Consider the following 18,145-nt stretch of genomic DNA (forward strand, 5'->3'; position numbering starts at 1 on the left):
TCAAAGCTACAGGAAGAACTAAAGAATTTTGTCTGAACAATTCATATTACCATCTTCATCCATTAAATGCATTACAGCCCAAACTCCCTTTTCCATCCAGTCTTTATGAAATAATCTAATAGTAATTAATAATAATTATGGGTGAATATGGAAAATTGAATAATTTGAATAAATGTATAAACACTAAGATAATTATATTATTGTCCTCCAGACTCCAGTGTCTGATATAAAGCACGTAAGGCGAGACACTACAGGCAAAAACAGTGTTGTTTCATCTGTCAATTTAGAGATTTTGGGCAAGTAGAAAGAAAACATCCAAAATACACCTTTAACTGTATCTTTTAGAGCACTTTATCTGTTTGCGTCTGTAGATTTCCATTACAGTATATCTTTGCTGGCCGGTTTCCCAAAATGAGTTTTTCCTCCTACATTGAGCCAGAAATCTCCACTTCAGAAACAATTCATTCACCAAACTTTACAGTTTTATTCTTATCTATATTCTGAAGGTTTTTTTTCACAGAGGGGTTTGTTCATATACAATTTCCTGATTTTGTACAACATTTAATTCCTAAATAAAAAAAAGGGTGAAAATGTATTTATTTCTGGCTGTTAACAGTATTTTCTGATTTATGGAGTGATAAAAAGAGATGTCCAAAATCCCCTCTAAAAACCTTTGACTCTAATATATATATATATATATATATAACAAATGAAACAAGAATTTTGAACCTGGCTTTGTCCAATGTTCATATTTTTGTTCTGGAAATGTATGCAAAATAGTGCATATTTAATTAGACAACGCCTCATTTGTATATTTAAAAATATTTTTTTAGAACATGTAATACAAATATGTTTGCAATTATTAATGTAATCAATCAACTGGTGAAGTATGATGCTATTTATTAAGTTAATTTTAGCTTTTTTACCCTATTCACCTGGGGTGTCCTGCCTTATAATTAAGGTAAATTCTGTGTCATCGAATTTACATGTACTGATTTTGACAGTTAACGTTCGCGAACAGCCTCTTCTGCGTATTGTCTACGCAGTCCCATGTGTCTGCGGTGTGAGGAGAGGCCCGAGTGCGGGGCAACTGCGCAATGCTGAGCGCACACATGACGCGCGTGAACACAGGATTCTCGCGCGCGGGCTCAGCTCAGCTCAGGCAGCAGTTGGAGCAGTAGAAGCGCATACAAAACCACACACACACACAGTCTGCAGACGATTATTCATAACAAACGTGTATCTTACACGTACAATATTATGGTACCTCCTGAACTATCGGAGAAATTTAAGACTTCTGCAAAACAACGAAGATATGTCCTGGCAAGCGTGTGGGTAAGAAAGTAAAACAACAGTTTTCAACAAAAGTGTTCTGTTAAAATCGCTGGAAATGTTCTCCACTGTATCCGAAGAAAAGACAATCCAGTGTCTCTATCCACAAACTGATGCTCAAATCACCATACGTTAACGTTAGTCTATCAGCAGAAGTGCTCGTGTTAGCAGCCGTTGAACCAACTGTCGAAGTTTTCTCGGATTATTTTGGTGTCTGAAATATACGAGAACAACTTCAGTTTTATAGAGGAGGGATCTTTAGTATACTGATATTAAATTATGCATTATTATAAACGAAAACATTACTGCAGCGTGAGGTTAATGGTATTTTCCTGTTAGTTTGGTTCAGAACTAGCCAGAAATGCTAACTTAATCATTAAGTTTCTCTGTGGTAAACCGCTCACTCTCACCTATGTGTAGTGTGTTTTCTTTTGTCATGTTGTCCTAAAACAATTTTATTTACTATAACGTTACAAGTTGCCTTTTATTATCTACGCATCTCTTTTTGATTCATAATATCAATATGCAAAATGTTCACCAACGGTCGTAGTTGTGCCCATAATGCAATGCGGCGAGAAGAACCGAACTGGTGCGTTGAAGTCATGTCGGAAAATCGTATTTACGAGTTGAATGCTAATGAACACAATGTCGTAAATACGAGTGGGAAGCTCGGGATTTTCTTTAAGCCCCGATCTTCGCGATTTGGGGGCGTGTCCGTGAGAAACATGGCGGATACCACAATACTTACAGGTAATCAGCAGTGACATTGTCACGCTTTTCTATTTACAGCAAAGTAAGCTAATTTCCTGCACAGAATATGATAGCATTATAATATAATATTAATTGTAACAAAGTTTACAGTGGCTTCATAAATTATTTAAAAACATACAAAAGCAAAACACACCTGATGCACATTTCTGGGCGATTCCACAGTTTAGGCCTAAATGCAAGGACAAACAGCCTGCAAAATCAATCTTCATGGAGAAAGCCATTGTCCTCAGGTTAACATCCTGAGAAAACCTGGGGTACAGCTGTGTGAAAGGCAGGATAAATCTGGCAATGGTAAACTAGTAAACTTTGATCAAAGTTGAGTTGATGTTATATTTAACGTATGTAACATGGACAATGGAACAATAAAATTCTGGTTGAATCCCAGTTCATGTTTTGCTTTGTTCCTAATTTGGTATAGTTATGAGTCATGCGTTGTGTATGGTTCACAAAACTGGTAATAGGACTTCCATGCAGGCAGGGTGGCCATCTAATATGATCTGTTCTATAAACTTAAAGGTGCATTTTTGAGTCTGGTATGTTCATAAACTGAAAGCCAGCAAAATTACAAAAAAATACCACAGGTATATTTTTCAAATGTATTTGCCAAATGTAGAAGACAAAGGAACTCCTGCAAGTGTGCAAAGTTATAACGTGCGTAACGTGGACGGAAAAAATTAAACAATCCTGCAAGATTGCCTCTGTAACACAAAATAATACCATTTCATGAAAACTGGCAAAGAATAGAACAAGTTCATAACACATTAAAATAACCTGTTATCATACTATCAAATTTAAAGATCATACATCGTGAATGAAATAACATTTGTAACGTGGACAGATAAAATTAGTAATTCTGCTGAATAGAGCACCAATAACTCTTTATGCAAAGTAACCCTGAATATTTGTTAACTAAAGGACAATTAATTTACTGCAGAAGTAAATGGAAGGCAGTTGAGGATGAGTCAAAAATACGCAGAAAACAACGTTCGAAGTTGGACAGACTGAAAATGTCCGTCTAATTTACGAACGAGATGTGCAGAATCTGTCAAAATGTAAAACCAGCATGCTCTTTTCACGATGAACACGACGCTTTCGGTCCGAAACCACTCGCAATCATCCGACTCGCACACTCTTTTATCCTTTCTCACCACAATGATCCTATTTAATGTTTACTTAACCAAAGTTTACCACGTTCGTAACATTTTAACGTTCGTAAACTTTTGGACAGAATCCACAAACTTACCCACATTCGTCGAAATCCGTGAAATCCTGTTAACTCTTCCTTCCACGCAGAGCGACCGTGACCTAGACAATCTTATTTCTGACATGAGAACCGTTGAGACATTAGGAGATGGAAATTCAGCGTCAGAATAAAATGTTCGAGCGTTATGATTTTTGGACAGAAAATCTCGGCCCCCGTTTTATCCCGATTTATTAACAATTTATCATGTAGCAACGCATATGAGAATTTAACCCACACAAGATGTTTTTATCGTTTTGCTACTTATAGAATTACATGGAAAAATTATATCTCTGCTTCCTTTAGAATCATAGTTTAACGTGCGTAACTGCTTGGACAGAAAGTGTAACGAATGTTAGTAAATATTTCCATTGCATCGTGGTGGATTAAGGGAATTATACTTTCAATGTTAGTACTAGTATTTTGTAGAAGACACACCAAAATAAATGTTATGCGCCAAAATTCTGGATTTTATTAAAGGAAATGAAAGACATGACTTAGGAAAAATCCAGATGCACTGAATGTCCCACCATGACATCCGCAATTTCTGGGGACGGAAATAAAATAAAGTCTCATTACACGATAATTCCAAGGCTTAGTGGGATGAAAGCAACTTTATTATTTCTTACATCTATCTTTAACAAAATAGTGAACTAAAAATAAAAAAATGACAACAACTGGGTATTATTCAATCTATATTGTTCATTACACCCCTTGTGGACAGAAACTGTGGAATCGCCCTTCTATGTTCTTCATTTAGTAGAACTAGAGTTTAAGAACCTTGCTGTTTTTTTGTGTAGTTAACTAAAAGAAGGTACTACACCGCCATCTTACTCCGACAGAAGTGACTTGAACGCACATGCCGTCGTGAACTCGACTTCCCAGGAGGACATGACTTCATAGCAACTTCAACAGCGTGATACTCTGAACCCCAGAGAAAACCCTCTGAGAATGAGTTATTATCATTACTTTCTAGTAGTATTGTTTAATTCTACCAAAATGAATTGTATCTAGAATAAATGGTAGTGGCTCTTGGATGCAGTGATATTGAAAAATGTTCCTATATTCGTAAGCTGATCATTATTTTCATGTAATGGCTGTGTTATCTGGTGTTAAATAAGTGATGGAAAGTTTTATTTATTGTACTAAAGTGATTCTTTCCAAATGTTTAGGTCCAGTATACTAGTCTGGCGATTCATTTGAGTCATTCTTCAAAAGCGCAGCTGTTTAAAAGGGAAAGTAAGGTATGTTGCATGTTCCCTTTGTTTAACTTTCTACCTTTGTTGAATTAATTGTATCTTTCTGTTCTTTTACATTGATGAGTTTGCATGTCTTATCAAAACCATATTTCATTCAATTTTGCAAAAACAATATGCGTATCATTTATCACTCAGTTTTCTACACCCGCTTCTCATTGGAGCAGTTTGTGTACGGACGCTTTTTACATTTCTGGGGTTCCCGTCGCAGAAGAAGTCGTCATAGTTGGGTAAATTTCTATAGCAGTGAGTGGGAGATGACAGCAAATATAATTTTATTATTTGCATTTGCTCCAATAGCAAAAGAAAAAAATTGTGGTAGTTTCCACAACTTTCCAAAAGAGGAAAACATAATAGAGAGATTATTAACGTTGGTGAGAACAGAGAAAGATGTCAAATTTACTGTCACTCCCTCAGCCGTTATATTTAGAAACACACTCTCAGCAGCGTTAATTCGTTTCAGCGTTTTTTGTCAATTTACATTTAAAACAAAGTATAGCATTAAAAATGTGTATTAAAATAAAAACTTAAAAACTTTTGACTAGATTTGCATGAATTGTGGAGAAGCGTCATCCCAGTCTGTAAAAGAGTGGACAGAAGTTTATAGCAGCGTTCTTCACTGTCCTGCAGAGTTGGGTCCCGCCGATCCTGCTTGCAAATTAGGGCTGAACGATTAATTGCATTTGCGATAATATCGCGATATGATGAAATGCGATTTTTTTAACCGCAAAGCTGCGATTACAGTCTGGTCACATGACACGCGAGAGTAAACCAGCCTGTATTGCAGATGAAGCATCAACTTGGCATGCTACACATATAGGCCTGGCTACAGGAAATAACAGTTTATGTTTAATTTATGTGATATTGTGTTATAGATTCTCTCCAACGATTCTGTATCGATTAAGATCATTTCAGATTTATGTCTGAGCTTAGTTTTAAACACAGATAGGCTACATGATGATGCGTGTGCTTTATAAACAACCGTATTCTGCTTGCTTCTAATTCCTCTGTCTCTCTCTCTCACACACACACACGACACCACTCGAACCGTACGAGAAATAATCTTTAATAAAGTTCGGAAAAGTTGAAGCGAATTACAAGGACATTCGCGGTCTTCACTTCACAAGATATGAGGCGCGCGGTCTGCGTGATGTTACTTTTGTAGTGCGCGGTCTCGCCCGCCGGTATTTTACTTACAAATGTTCTACGAAGGCATCATATGTCTTGGACTGCAGTTGGCTTACATATTAAAAATATGAAAATCACAGACAGAAGCTGCTTTCAATTTCAAATACTCACGCGCGCTTTGCGAAGAGTGCTTGAGCATGCGGCTGTGAGCGACTCCGTCTACGTGGTTAAATGTACTTGCATCTCAAAATGCTTTTATGACGCGAAATTAATGTGACAGTCAGTTATATCTTAAGTTATTAAACAGACAGGACAAACCACATCTTATAATTTCAAAAGGGATGAAAACGTTCAGACAGCCTACTCTTAAATACTGAAAGCACTCTGTTTATTGCTTGTAATATTTTTCCCCCCTCTTTGTTATTTGTTTTGAAGCTATATTTGTTAAAATTATTAACATGTAATTGAATTAATTTAGTTTTTTAATGTGTAATTATTATAAGTAGGCCTACTTATAATTATGTAATTAAATATTTTAAGTTTTATTAATAAGATCAATTAAAGAAAAAAAAAATGATCGGCTCATGAGGTGCCTAAAGATTCCCTTCCCTATTTTACAATGATTTATTGCTTGTTTTTGTTGAATAATAGAAAAGATAAAGGAAAGAGCTTAAAAAATAATCGCATATTAAATCGCAATCGCAATATTGGTAAAACTAAATCGCAATTAGATTATTTTACAAAATCGTTCAGCCCTATTGCAAATCTAGGAAACTGAACTGGACAAATTCACACATTCCAACAGAAACAGAGCAAGGATTTGGTGTGCTGATTCTCATTTCTGTGTGTGTAGTGTAATGGAAGCTGTGGTGAGTCTTAACCCCAAGTGTGTGACTGATCTGGAGTCTGATATTGATGAAGATAGCGAACGACTGAAGAGCAAATGGACTTCAAAAGAGGTGAGCTAAAGCACTGAGGTGCATTAAAATCATTAATTAATTAATTGTGCTGCCATCCTGGACCACAGAAGAAGAAAGTTCAACATCATTACTTCAGTGATTAAAACCAAGAAATGAAACACAAATGTGATGTTTAATTAAAGTAATTTTTACTTATCAGTTTTGTTGAATTGGATCATCGAAGGTCAGCAGCAAAGACATTGGTTAATAAAGTGAGATTAAATACATAGTATATTTGTGTAATTTAACATTTAATTAGAGGAATACTAAATCTGTTTTTGTGAAAGTGGGATGAGTAAATGCATGCTCACATTTAGTCTACAATAACTCAGATCTACAATAACCATCTGATCATGTTCACGCACACAACGCCTCAACACTCACTCAAGATTTCTCTCAACATGTCAATAAATGGGAAAACGAAATACTTATTTGAAAAAGTAACTAGTTACTTGGGGAAGGTAATGTGATTACGTAACGTATAGTGTTATTTGTTATGCGTTACTCCCAACACTGCCTGAAACTATGATTTTTTTTTCGTAATGCCATCGTTATATTGCTTATAATGTGCTACAAATCTTGTACAAATTCTTTAGGATGAAAGTCTCGCGTCCCTCGTGGTGAGGTTTGGACGGGAGGAGTGGGAACTGATTGCAGGCTACCTACCGGCAAGTGATCTAAAGTGTTCATTCATAAATATTCAAATGTTTATGTGGATATTTGTGACTGTACATATTTGAGAAATTGTAGTAACTCTGGAATTGTGTATTATTGCAGGGGCGCTCTGCACAGGAATGTAAAAACAGATTCACGGTTGTCTTAGACCCAGAGCTCGTTAAAGGAGCCTGGACCAAAGAAGAAGATGAAAGGGTGAGCATTGTTTGGGGTATTTATCAGAGCTGGACAAAAGGGAACGGTTTTGTGTCACTTGCCCTATATTTAAATTGTATGGCATTGATTGAGTGGCACAGTTTGCTTCTGTGTTTATCAGACACCATTGCACAACATGCATGGAGCATTCATGTTTATCATCATTGTTTTCTTAGAAGTATTGGTCTTGAAGGCATCAATTTAGAAAACGGATCATCTTGTCGAAAGCTGTCTAACTGTGTTGTCTTCTCTTCCTGTAGCTCATTCAGCTGGTGTCTTTGTTTGGTGACAAGAAGTGGAGCACGATTGCAAAGCACCTAAAAGGGCGGCGGGGCAAACAGTGCAGAGAGCGGTGGCATAATCATCTCGACCCTTCTGTGATCAAGACACCCTGGACAACAGACGAGGATCTTCTCATCGTTAAATGCCATTGTGTTCTGGGATCTCGCTGGGCACAAATTGCAAAGTTTCTCCCTGGAAGGTAATTTAGAGCGTACATTTTTTTTCTTTCCTTTTTTAAATAGTTTTGTTTGTATTGTTAAATATATATATATATATATATATGCAGGGTCCGAAATTAACACCCGCCAAGCGCCAAATGCGGGTAGATTTTCAGTTTGGCGAGTAAATCTCAAAAGGCTATCCGCCACAGTGGCGGGTGAATGTTCATACCAAAATAATAAAATTTTCAGCGCGCACACGCTCTTCTGCCTCTTAGAAAGAGAGAAGAGAGAGCTTCCTCCCATACTTTTTCACAAGCGTCCTTGACAGGGCGGCCAGAGCTTCTTTGCCGCTCAAGTCGGCGGCGGTGTGTATGTAACAGTTACAGTTAACGCTCTATCTGTTTACGGCGCTGAGGAAAAAGGATATGTGAAGCTCCCGGCGCCACTGGAAGCGGTCGCCGCCCATTTGTGTCCTGCTCATCAAAGCCGTGCTGAACGTCTTCAGCACTTGCGGATCATGCATACCCCGCCGCTGGCCAGGCTGCTTCTGCTTTACACACCATGGCCGTTCTTTTCTCGATAAAATTAGTTTTCTTATAGCGTTTGCAACGCAATACTCGTTCCCTACTTCCCTTATCTCTCAGGGAACCGAGGTTACGTAAGTAACCGAGTACGTTCTGCCTTCCCTTCCACATGAGTCAGGAAACAAAACTGAAAAAAATATATATATATATTTTACCCCAATGATAGTAATATTTCATATATTTCTCTCATTTTGATCAATATATATATATATATCGTTTTTTTATTTTTTATTATACATTTCAAATTTTGCTCTGGACAATTTTTAATGTTTGTATTCAACATAATAGGCCTACCTTATTATCTCAATTAAAAGTACTGAAATGAATGTATATGTGACCAAAAAAAAGGCTGTTTATTATTTTGGCCGGTAAAAAATATGCTTGGCTGGTGGATTTTTTCATCTACCAGTCCCCGTGGCAGGTGAGGCAAAAAGTTAATTTCGGACCCTGTATATATGTGTGTTTTGTTATAGTTAGTGTTAAATAGGGTTGTAATGGAACGAGATTTCACGATATGATAGCGGTCTTTGAAAATATCAGGGTATTAAACAATCAGTTTTAATTATCATCATCAGTTTAAATGACTGTTGAATGAAAACAGGGTTTCTTTGGTTAAACAAATGCTTTATTATAACAAACTTGAGACCATTTATTTGTTTTTTTGTTTATTCAAAGTTCAATAATCTAAAACATGTCTAATCAATTAAACTTAATAATTGATTATGGATTAGACTAACAACTTATTTTTATCATTAAAAATATATGAAAATTAAGAACTGTGATATATCGTCATACCGTTACAACCCTAATGTTAAATAGTGTTATAGTATTGTCATCTATTTGATCTTTATTTGTAATTACTGTTATAATGTAAGGCATTGTACTCAGTTCAGTTTCCTACTGGTAATGTTTGACAGGACTGATAACTCCATAAAGAACCATTGGTATTCAACCTTAAAGCGTAAAATGGACAAGGGCACCTATAAGATGGAGGATGTTGACTTGAGTGATCTTGGAATCTACCTGACGCTCAAAGAAAGCTCTGCTTCCACAAGTCATGAAAAGGTATTCTGTATCTTTACACTGTACTGTTGTGTTAATATCCAGTTTGATGAGCACTAGATCTTGCAGAATTCTTCATTTGTGTTAGTTTAGTCAGACTGAATTGCTGTGGTCAGTAGGGCTAGGCGATCTGATGATGTTTTTGTATATATCGATGATATTTCACAAGTGGCCGATGTTGATTTCAGCAGTCAGGTTATCGACGATACTGGAAAAAACTGACAAATGTTAAAACTATGTAGCTCTGTAGTTACCATAACCATACACATCTGTGTATGTATATATATATATAGTTTATAATTATTTTAATAAATATTTTATAAATTAGAAATAAATATGAATGCTGCTTATACTTTATATAAGCGTTAGTTCACCCAAAAATTTAAGTTCTGCCAGTAATTACTCACCCTCATGTTGTTCCAACCCCGTGAGACTTTCGTCTCTTCGGAACACAAATGAAGATATATTTGATGAAATCTGAGAGCTGGCTCACCCTTCTCCATAGGCTTCTAGGTAATCGATATCAGCCAGCCCAGAAAAGTTAATAAAGACATCGTTAAAATAGTCCAAGTGACTACAGTGGCTCACCCTTAAGTTTATCAAGCGACGAGAATACTTTTTGTGTGCAAAAAACCCAAAATAACGACTTTATTCAACAATCTCTTCTCTTCTATGTCATTCTCCTAAGCTGTTGACGTAGTGTAACAGCGCAGCGCTTCCTCGTCAGAACGTACAACACAGAAGCGCTGCGCTGTTACACTACGTGAACTCACTCAGAGAAACACAGAAGAAAATTCAGAGTTGAATAAACTTGTTATTTTTGGGGGGGTTTTGCGCACTAAAAGTATTCTCGTCGCTTGATAAACTTAAGGTTGAGCCACTGTAGTCACTTGGACTATTTTAACGATGTCTTTACTAACTTTCTAGGATGGCAGATATCAATTACCTAGCAGCCTATGAAGGAGTGAGACAGCTCTCAGATTTAATAAAAAATATCTTAATTTGTGTTCCGAAGATGAACGAAAGTCTTACGGGGTTGGAACAATATGAGGGCGAGTAATTACTGGCAGAATTTTCATTTTTGGGTGAACTAACCCTTTAAAGTCCCCATGTGGTGAAAATCAAGGTTTTGTTAGACCCTTTTCACATTTCCTGGTCTCTCAGAAGCGAAAGTCATCATAGTTGGGTAAAATTCCATATTGACGAATGAGAGAATACATGAAATATTTTTTCGTGTGTCACCATTTGCTCAAATAGCAAAAGAAAAACTCCACAATAGTGTTTTCACAACATTCAAAAAGAGGAAAAAAATAGAGAGCGATTGATAACAGCCGTCAGAAGAGAGAAAGATGTCAAAAGGTAATATAATACTAAGTATTGTGTTATAAATATACATACATAGTTTTAAAAATGCAAAAACGTTGCAAGATTTACTATGCTGATGACTAGGGATGGGCATGATTAATCGACGATCGATAATTGATCGTTAAGAATTTCGTCGATCACGTTTATTTGTTATCGATTAAACTAATGCAGGTTGCGTTGCGTAGTGTGTCTTGAAGCAATGGAATTAATTTTAGCGCGGAGGTACCTGTGCATCCCGGCAACGTCAGTCCCCGGCTGCCCCGGCTTGACAGTCTCACCCCAAAACGTCATATACTGACGCGTCTTGACCATGCGTCAACATACGACGAAAAGGGTACCCCCATAACGTCCATATGTGACGATTCGGGTTATGGGTAGGTTTAGGTATGCGTTAGGGTACCGCTAGGAGGCGCTGCTGGTGCGCTTCTGTCTGCGTCTCATATTGACGTTAAAGGGGTACCCTTTTCGTCGTATGTTGACGCATGGTCAAGACGCGTCAGTATATGACGTTTTGGGGTGAGACCGGGCTGCTCAGAGCGGGTGTTTTCGGCGGCTGGACTGGCTGTCACCAGGTTGCGGTCGCGTCTGATCCCAGATCATGTCAACATGCTTATCTTTCTCAACAGAAATCAGTAGACTGGTGCAGAAGTTCTATGGGAACTTCATGCGTTTTCTCAGATCGGATAGCTATCTGATTTATCAAAACGATTCCATTTACACCTGGTCACATAAATGTGTTTTTGCAAAACGGATATAAATCAGATCTTGAATTCCCGCGCTATATGCATATTTAAATTGTTGCACGTCATCGAATGCAACTGATATGAGCTGCATTTTATTGATCATCAGCGAAAATTTCTAAATCAAAGACCGCAACAAGATATTGCGGCAACAGCCCTGGTAAGATCATTTCGGTTCTTTACTTTTAATGAAGATGATTGTGTGTTGATGAATGACTTTCACTTTGATTTGCGATAGTTTGCACGTTAGCTTGATGAATAGATGCTCATCTGTGGTGATGCGTGTTGAAGTAGCGTCGTCATATCTGGATATAACATGACATATATAGCCTATAACACGCTCTCACACGTTTATTTCTTATCATTTTTGGGATAAGTCAAATTTACATATGTGGTTTCAACAACCAGATGCATTTACTCTTGTCCAGTTTCGTCTGGAATGCGTCTCAGATATAAAGTATAAAGTGGTTTGAGCGATCGGATTTAAATCCGTCTCGAATGCGTTTCGGAGGGCATTTAGATTTGGTCTTTTCACGACCGGATAGCTATCCGATCACAGAAAACGGATGAAGTGGCCATGGGTGCTCGCAGCTGCAGGTTCCGCTGGTTTAGAGCACCGCAGGAATCTTCAAGTCTACCGAACGTCCAGTTTCACTGCCACAAGTTGATCTTGTAATAAAGATCTCATCGAGGACAAACAAACTGTATTTTTGTATTTTCATTGCATTTTTAATTTATAAAAAGTTAAAGAAATAATACATTTCAATATAAAAATATTAATGATTAATCGATAGTCGATCGTTAATTCTCCCGACGATCGACTAATAAAATTTAATCGAATGCCCATCCCTACTGATGACCATTAAAACTCTTGTGTTAACAAGGCAACAACTGACGCATTTGTATTACAGTCTAAAGAGCTCCGTTACATTACATCCGTTTTATTTATACGTACCGACTGGACCGGATCGGCATGGAAGGGAACGGTTAAGCAAACAGTGATTTGGCCCGACGGTGGAAAAGCGGCTATTGTAATTGGGATAAATTAGAAGTAAATGTGTTTGCCTGCACTTGTGATTTTAATGTTTGATTTTAATCCACAGTCCATAAGAACACCGGAGCCATTGCCCAGGGGGAAACCGATGAAAAGGAAAGCGTCAGAGAAAAACCTGAAGGCCAGCAGTCCAGCCCTCTATCCGTGTTCAGCATCACCCTCTTTCTCCAGAAGTCCTTCCATTGTGGACTCGCAACATAAAGCATTTGTAGATGATGTTTTGCAAATGATTGCGGAGGACATGCTACCGCTAAACTTCACTGAAGGCTGTGGGTTTCGTAGGTTCATGACTTCAGTGGGTCCTCAACACCCACAGCTCTCGCAGCGCACGATCGCTTCACAACTATATAACGCTGTGGAGAAAACAGTCAAGCCACAGCTGATCCAGCAGCTCAGGAACTGTGTGTCGTCGAGCGGAGGCCGTAATGTTGTTCACATCACTGCTGATATTTGGGCTGGTGAACATACAGAACCTCTTCTTGCCGTTCAGATGCATTTTCTTGATGACGACTGGAACGTTCACAGGCGAACTGTGGCTTTTCGCCATTTGCAGTGTAAACCGTTTACAACACAGATCGGAGCAGAAATCGAATCTGTTCTTCTAAGCTATGGGCTTTTCCCTCATAACATTGGTTACAGCATCATCCATGAGGCCAAGAACACTATCGCTACGCATGACCTTTTCTGTGACCACAAGATCATGTATTCTGCACAGAAGAACGATCCCGATGAAGATGAATTATTGAGTTTTCTAGATGATCAGGTCACCATAGATGACTTCTCTATAGCTGAAGTATCTTCCAGCAAACATCTGGATTGTATTACTACCCTCCTGCATTGCGTGATTAAGGAGGCGATAAAGAAGTCCAGAGTTGTTGAGCGTATACTATTTGAGGTGCAAAGTGTGGTGTCTTTTTTTCGCCGCAGCTCCTACTGGCTTGAGGTTCTCGCAAAGAAATGCAAGCTCTCGCTATCTGGCACGTTCAGCACCAGCAGCTACACCTGGAACTCCACAATCACCATCATCCGTGAAATAATGCAGGAATCAGTGTGGGACTTGGTGATGACCCTTGTGAATCGAGCCCACACCGAGGCGAACAGCTGCCACGTTTGTCCACCTGTGGTTCATGTTACACGTGATCAAGTCGTGGAGTTTGTTGGGTTAATGGAACCTTTTGAAGAGGTGGTCCAAGTGCTTCAGGAAGACGGCATCACCTTGTCCCTCATCATCCCTACTATCATTGGACTTGATAAAACACTTGAGAACAAGACCACAAAGTTCAGCCTTTTCTGCTCATCCCTCCGTTCTGGTCTGCGTTCTTGCTTCCAACCTCTTATTTTGCGAAGAGATTTGATTCTAGCCACAGTTCTGGACCCACGAATCAAGCTTCAACCCTTTGACAGTGGAAAAGAGCAATTCAAGACTAGCACACTGTTTACACCTTCCAAACACCGTGCCTCTTTAGTTGTGAAGTCAGCACTTGGTGAAGCCGCAAAAGAGATGGGACGTGATAAACCAGAACATGTTGATATGCAGTCCGCTGAGCTGACTCAGTATTTATCAGAGCTCTTGTCCGAGGAAGATGTTTCCGTTCAAACGTTCTGGAAAGAAGCGACCCGCTTCCCTCGCCTGCAGAGCATTTGCCGCAAATGGTTGGCCGTCCCAGCATCTTCAGGGGGGTTTAAGAGACTGTTTCCTCTAGCGTGCTGCATTGTGCGAGCCCGAAGGAGCAAGCTTCCGCAGCACACGACAGAGCGACTTCTGCTGTACCGAGAGCATCTGAGGAAGCACAGCACAGCTGCAGCCGAGTAATACTGAGCTGTTTGCCTGGGAGGAACTGGGGAAGATATGCAGATATGCTTTTTTTTTTTTTGCTTTTTTTTTTGATTCAGTGGATATTTTTTAATTGAGTGACTTTTCATGAGCGCCACTGACAATAAACCTGAAACTTGAATGATCTTGAAACTTTTGACATCTAGAACTACACTGGTTATCAAATCGTTGTTTAACAATTCTGAACGAGGGATAATCTGCTTATATGTGACCCTGGACCACAAAACCAGTCACATGGGTCAAATTTTTGAAATTGAGATACATCATCAGCTGAATAAATAAGCTTTTCATTGATGTATGGTTTGTTAGGATGGGACAATATTTGGCCGAGATACAACTATTGAAAATCTGGAATCTGAGGGTGCAAAAAAATCGAAACATTGAGAAAATCTCCTTTAAAGTTGTGCATTTATGTTCACGATTGTGCTGCATTCACTCACAAAAATACATGTTTTATATATATACAGTAGGATATTTACTAAATATCTTCATTGAACATGATCTTTACTTAATATCCTAATGATTTTTGGCTCAAGATAAACGAGGTGTGGGAGTATTATGAATTAGAAATAAAACTGAGAAGTTTTATGTGAGCTGTGCCATAATCCCTGTAGAGCCGTGCATAGCCATGTTCAGGACATGCACATAAGTGGTATAGCCGACGCACGCACATGTCCATCACGTATTCACTTCAATCTAGAAAAAAGAACAGCTTCAGAACCAGAATGAGCTTTATTCGCCAAGTGTGCGGCATTTATCATAGGATTTGACTGTTTGATTCATAGATTAAGTGCTCAAATAGATCACATATACACAAGTCTCTTACTTTTGGACTAGTCGGTTACAAAACTTCTGTTTAAACGACTGTCAAATTAGTCGATGCGCCGATCCCTATTTGTAATGTCTCAGCCATCTCTCTTTCTACAGTCTTTCTTCAAATCTCCCTCTTGCTCACTCTCTCTCCTGAGTGGACACGCCCCTTACTGCTGATTGGCTCACTCTCTCTCCCTAGTAAACATGCCCCCTTCTGCTGATTGGCTCACGCTCCTGAGTAAACATGCCCCCTTCTGCTGATTGGCTCACTCTCCTGAGTAAACACGCCCCCTACTGCTGATTGGCTTACTCTCTCTCCTGAGTAAACACGAGCAATCAGCAGCAACATGTATATAAAACACGGGGTATTAAAGTGAACTTGCACAATGGGTTCAAGGAAAGTAATTTACAAATGTGTTCGATGCAGCTCGGTATACGCAACAACTGAGGATATTAGAAGACATGTTTGTCGTAAGTTTTATTGTAAAAGTATAGGATATCAACATAATGATGTAGTTGTTTATATTTTTAGCTTCATTGCAAGTGTATGACATTTGGTATAGAAATAAACAATGGTAATTAAGTGCTTTTCCTAAAAATGAGAAAGAAAATACAGGGTATTAAAACAGTATGACCTACAAATAAAGTCAGTATGTGAGGCTAAATAGATGTATTTTAGTCTGAATTAGGTAAGATGTGTGCTTCCATTTCAGTTTCAGCAATCCCTTCACTCGATTGGGATGTTCTCTTTTGTTCTGGGCGGCAAGTGCAGTAACTGTAACATCGAGCATATTTTGTAGTATTAAACACATATTTATACCGACTTCATCAGGCTCAGAAAATTCTTCACAAAGAATGAGCCTTCTCAGCTGCCATAGTTGCAACTCTTGCGTCATCAGAACAGTGTGTTCAACGCATCACCGTTTCTGTTTATAAAACGTTGTGCAACGTTTTGCCGGGGCTGAACGCAGCCCTACTCTTTTGCCCTATCTAATTATTCTGATCCTGTCCCGAACTGTGATGGGCAACAAAAAACAGGTATGCTCGAGCATTCTGCCCTTTTTAGGGTCGCATCCTGTGACATCATGTGCTATTTTTGGTTCGTTTACATGTCTTTGGTCCGTGTTGCGTTCATATTTAATTCGAACCGCACCAGAGTTTGTTTCTAAGCAGTGCGAGTCCCATCTTTTCAGCGTCTCGGTCCGCTTGTTTGGTGGCACCAGGTTTCAGATGGCAGTGTTCACACTTATTCAGATGAACCGCACTCGCACCAGAGCTCATCATGCAAACTCTAAGATATATATATATATATATATATATATATATATACACACACATAAACACAGCATGTTATGTGCATATGTGTGGGACAGTAGGAGCACAGTGGCATCACAGCTGACTATGCTGCCTATCATAAATGAAACAGTGGCTGAAGGAGAGCTCCTGAAAAGCGTGCCAGAATGGCCGACACTTGTCTGTATTTGCATCAGTGAGTCTCAGTTCAGCTCGCGGGTGTGTGTCCTGCTCCAGCTCTTCTTCTGCGCTGCCTCCGCTCCGCTTGAGCATCCAGTGGGAGGCGGCGTCAGTCTCTCCTCTGAGAATGTGTATTGGCTAACAAAGCTTTGATCCATGACTGACTGCAAACTTGCTTTCAGATCTGCCTCCATTTAGTTTGCAACATCCACTCTACATTTTGTTCTCGTCCAATAAGTTGTTTCTCTCAGACTCGTATCACATTGAGAGGAGAAAAATCGGTGGCAAAGTGTGCTGTGGTCAGCTCAGCCGTAATCGAACTGGACACGATAGTTGTACAGGCTGAGCCAGCGAGTGCCAAGAAAGCTTTTCTGTGATTGCGGTTGTGAGAGCAGCAACACCTGATGATCCAGTGGCTTCAGTCTGTTAAACACTGAAGGAAGACCTGCTGACTGACAGGTGTGTGGATCAATCCTCAAGGAGAGGTGTGACACGAGGAGGAAACACATGGGAATAAAAAACATTGGTTTTTCTAAAATGTTGATCCTAAAAGAGAATTGTCTTTGTATTTGTTTTGTTGTATACCTTGTACTAATGCAAATAAAGTTTATTAAAAAAAGTAAATGTTCACAGGAATGGTCAACTTGTCTTTAACTTAAGTGACAGAACAACCTATATGTGTCAAAATACTTTTATTATTAATTAATAATACATTGACATTTATTATGAGAGCATTTAAATGGAAAGGTATACAGTATATTGAAGGAAAAAAGTATTTTTAATGATTATACACATTACCATTACTCCTTTTCTTTTTTTTTATTATTATTAATATTAGAATGTCCAACAAACAAATAATTATACAAAGGATTATTTTACTAAAAATACAAGATGCATGTGGCGGCAGAAAAACACTGGTAAGGAGTGGAGGAAAAATATTTGTAGGTCAAAAATTGAAGGAGGATTCAGTGTTTTCGGTTTTAAGATCAACAGTTTTCAACAATAATAATAATGAATGTTTCTTGATCATCATATTAGAGTGATTTGTGAAGGATCATGTGACCCTGAAGACTGGAGTAATGATGCTGAAAATTCAGCTTTGATCACAGGAATAAATTACACTTTAAAATATATTAAAATAGAAAACAGTCATTTTTTAAATCAAATAAATGCAGCCTTGGTGAGCAGAAGATACTTCTTTTAAAAACATAAAAAAAATCT

General features: G+C 38.5%; 1 protein-coding gene and 1 long non-coding RNA gene across 2 annotated transcripts; one reads left to right on the forward strand and one right to left on the reverse strand.

The window, feature by feature from the left end:
- Positions 1 to 1,128: 1,128 nt before the first annotated feature.
- Positions 1,129 to 15,169, forward strand: mybl2a (v-myb avian myeloblastosis viral oncogene homolog-like 2a). Its single transcript, XM_082144371.1, has 8 exons — positions 1,129 to 1,335; positions 4,516 to 4,587; positions 6,581 to 6,686; positions 7,283 to 7,354; positions 7,464 to 7,556; positions 7,817 to 8,037; positions 9,501 to 9,648; positions 12,854 to 15,169. The coding sequence occupies exons 3-8, from the start codon at positions 6,585 to 6,587 to the stop codon at positions 14,615 to 14,617; spliced, it is 2,400 nt and encodes a 799-aa protein (XP_082000497.1). The 5' UTR covers positions 1,129 to 1,335; positions 4,516 to 4,587; positions 6,581 to 6,584; the 3' UTR covers positions 14,618 to 15,169.
- LOC309480023 lies at positions 14,699 to 18,038 on the reverse strand. Its single transcript, XR_014199509.1, has 2 exons — positions 17,432 to 18,038; positions 14,699 to 17,112 (listed from the first exon to the last, which is right to left on the reverse strand). It is a non-coding gene; the product is annotated as an uncharacterized lncRNA (long non-coding RNA).
- Positions 18,039 to 18,145: the final 107 nt, after the last annotated feature.

This window comes from Leuciscus leuciscus, assembly GCF_965113295.1.
Source record: "Leuciscus leuciscus genome assembly, chromosome: 18".
NCBI classification, from domain to species: domain Eukaryota; kingdom Metazoa; phylum Chordata; class Actinopteri; order Cypriniformes; family Leuciscidae; genus Leuciscus; species Leuciscus leuciscus.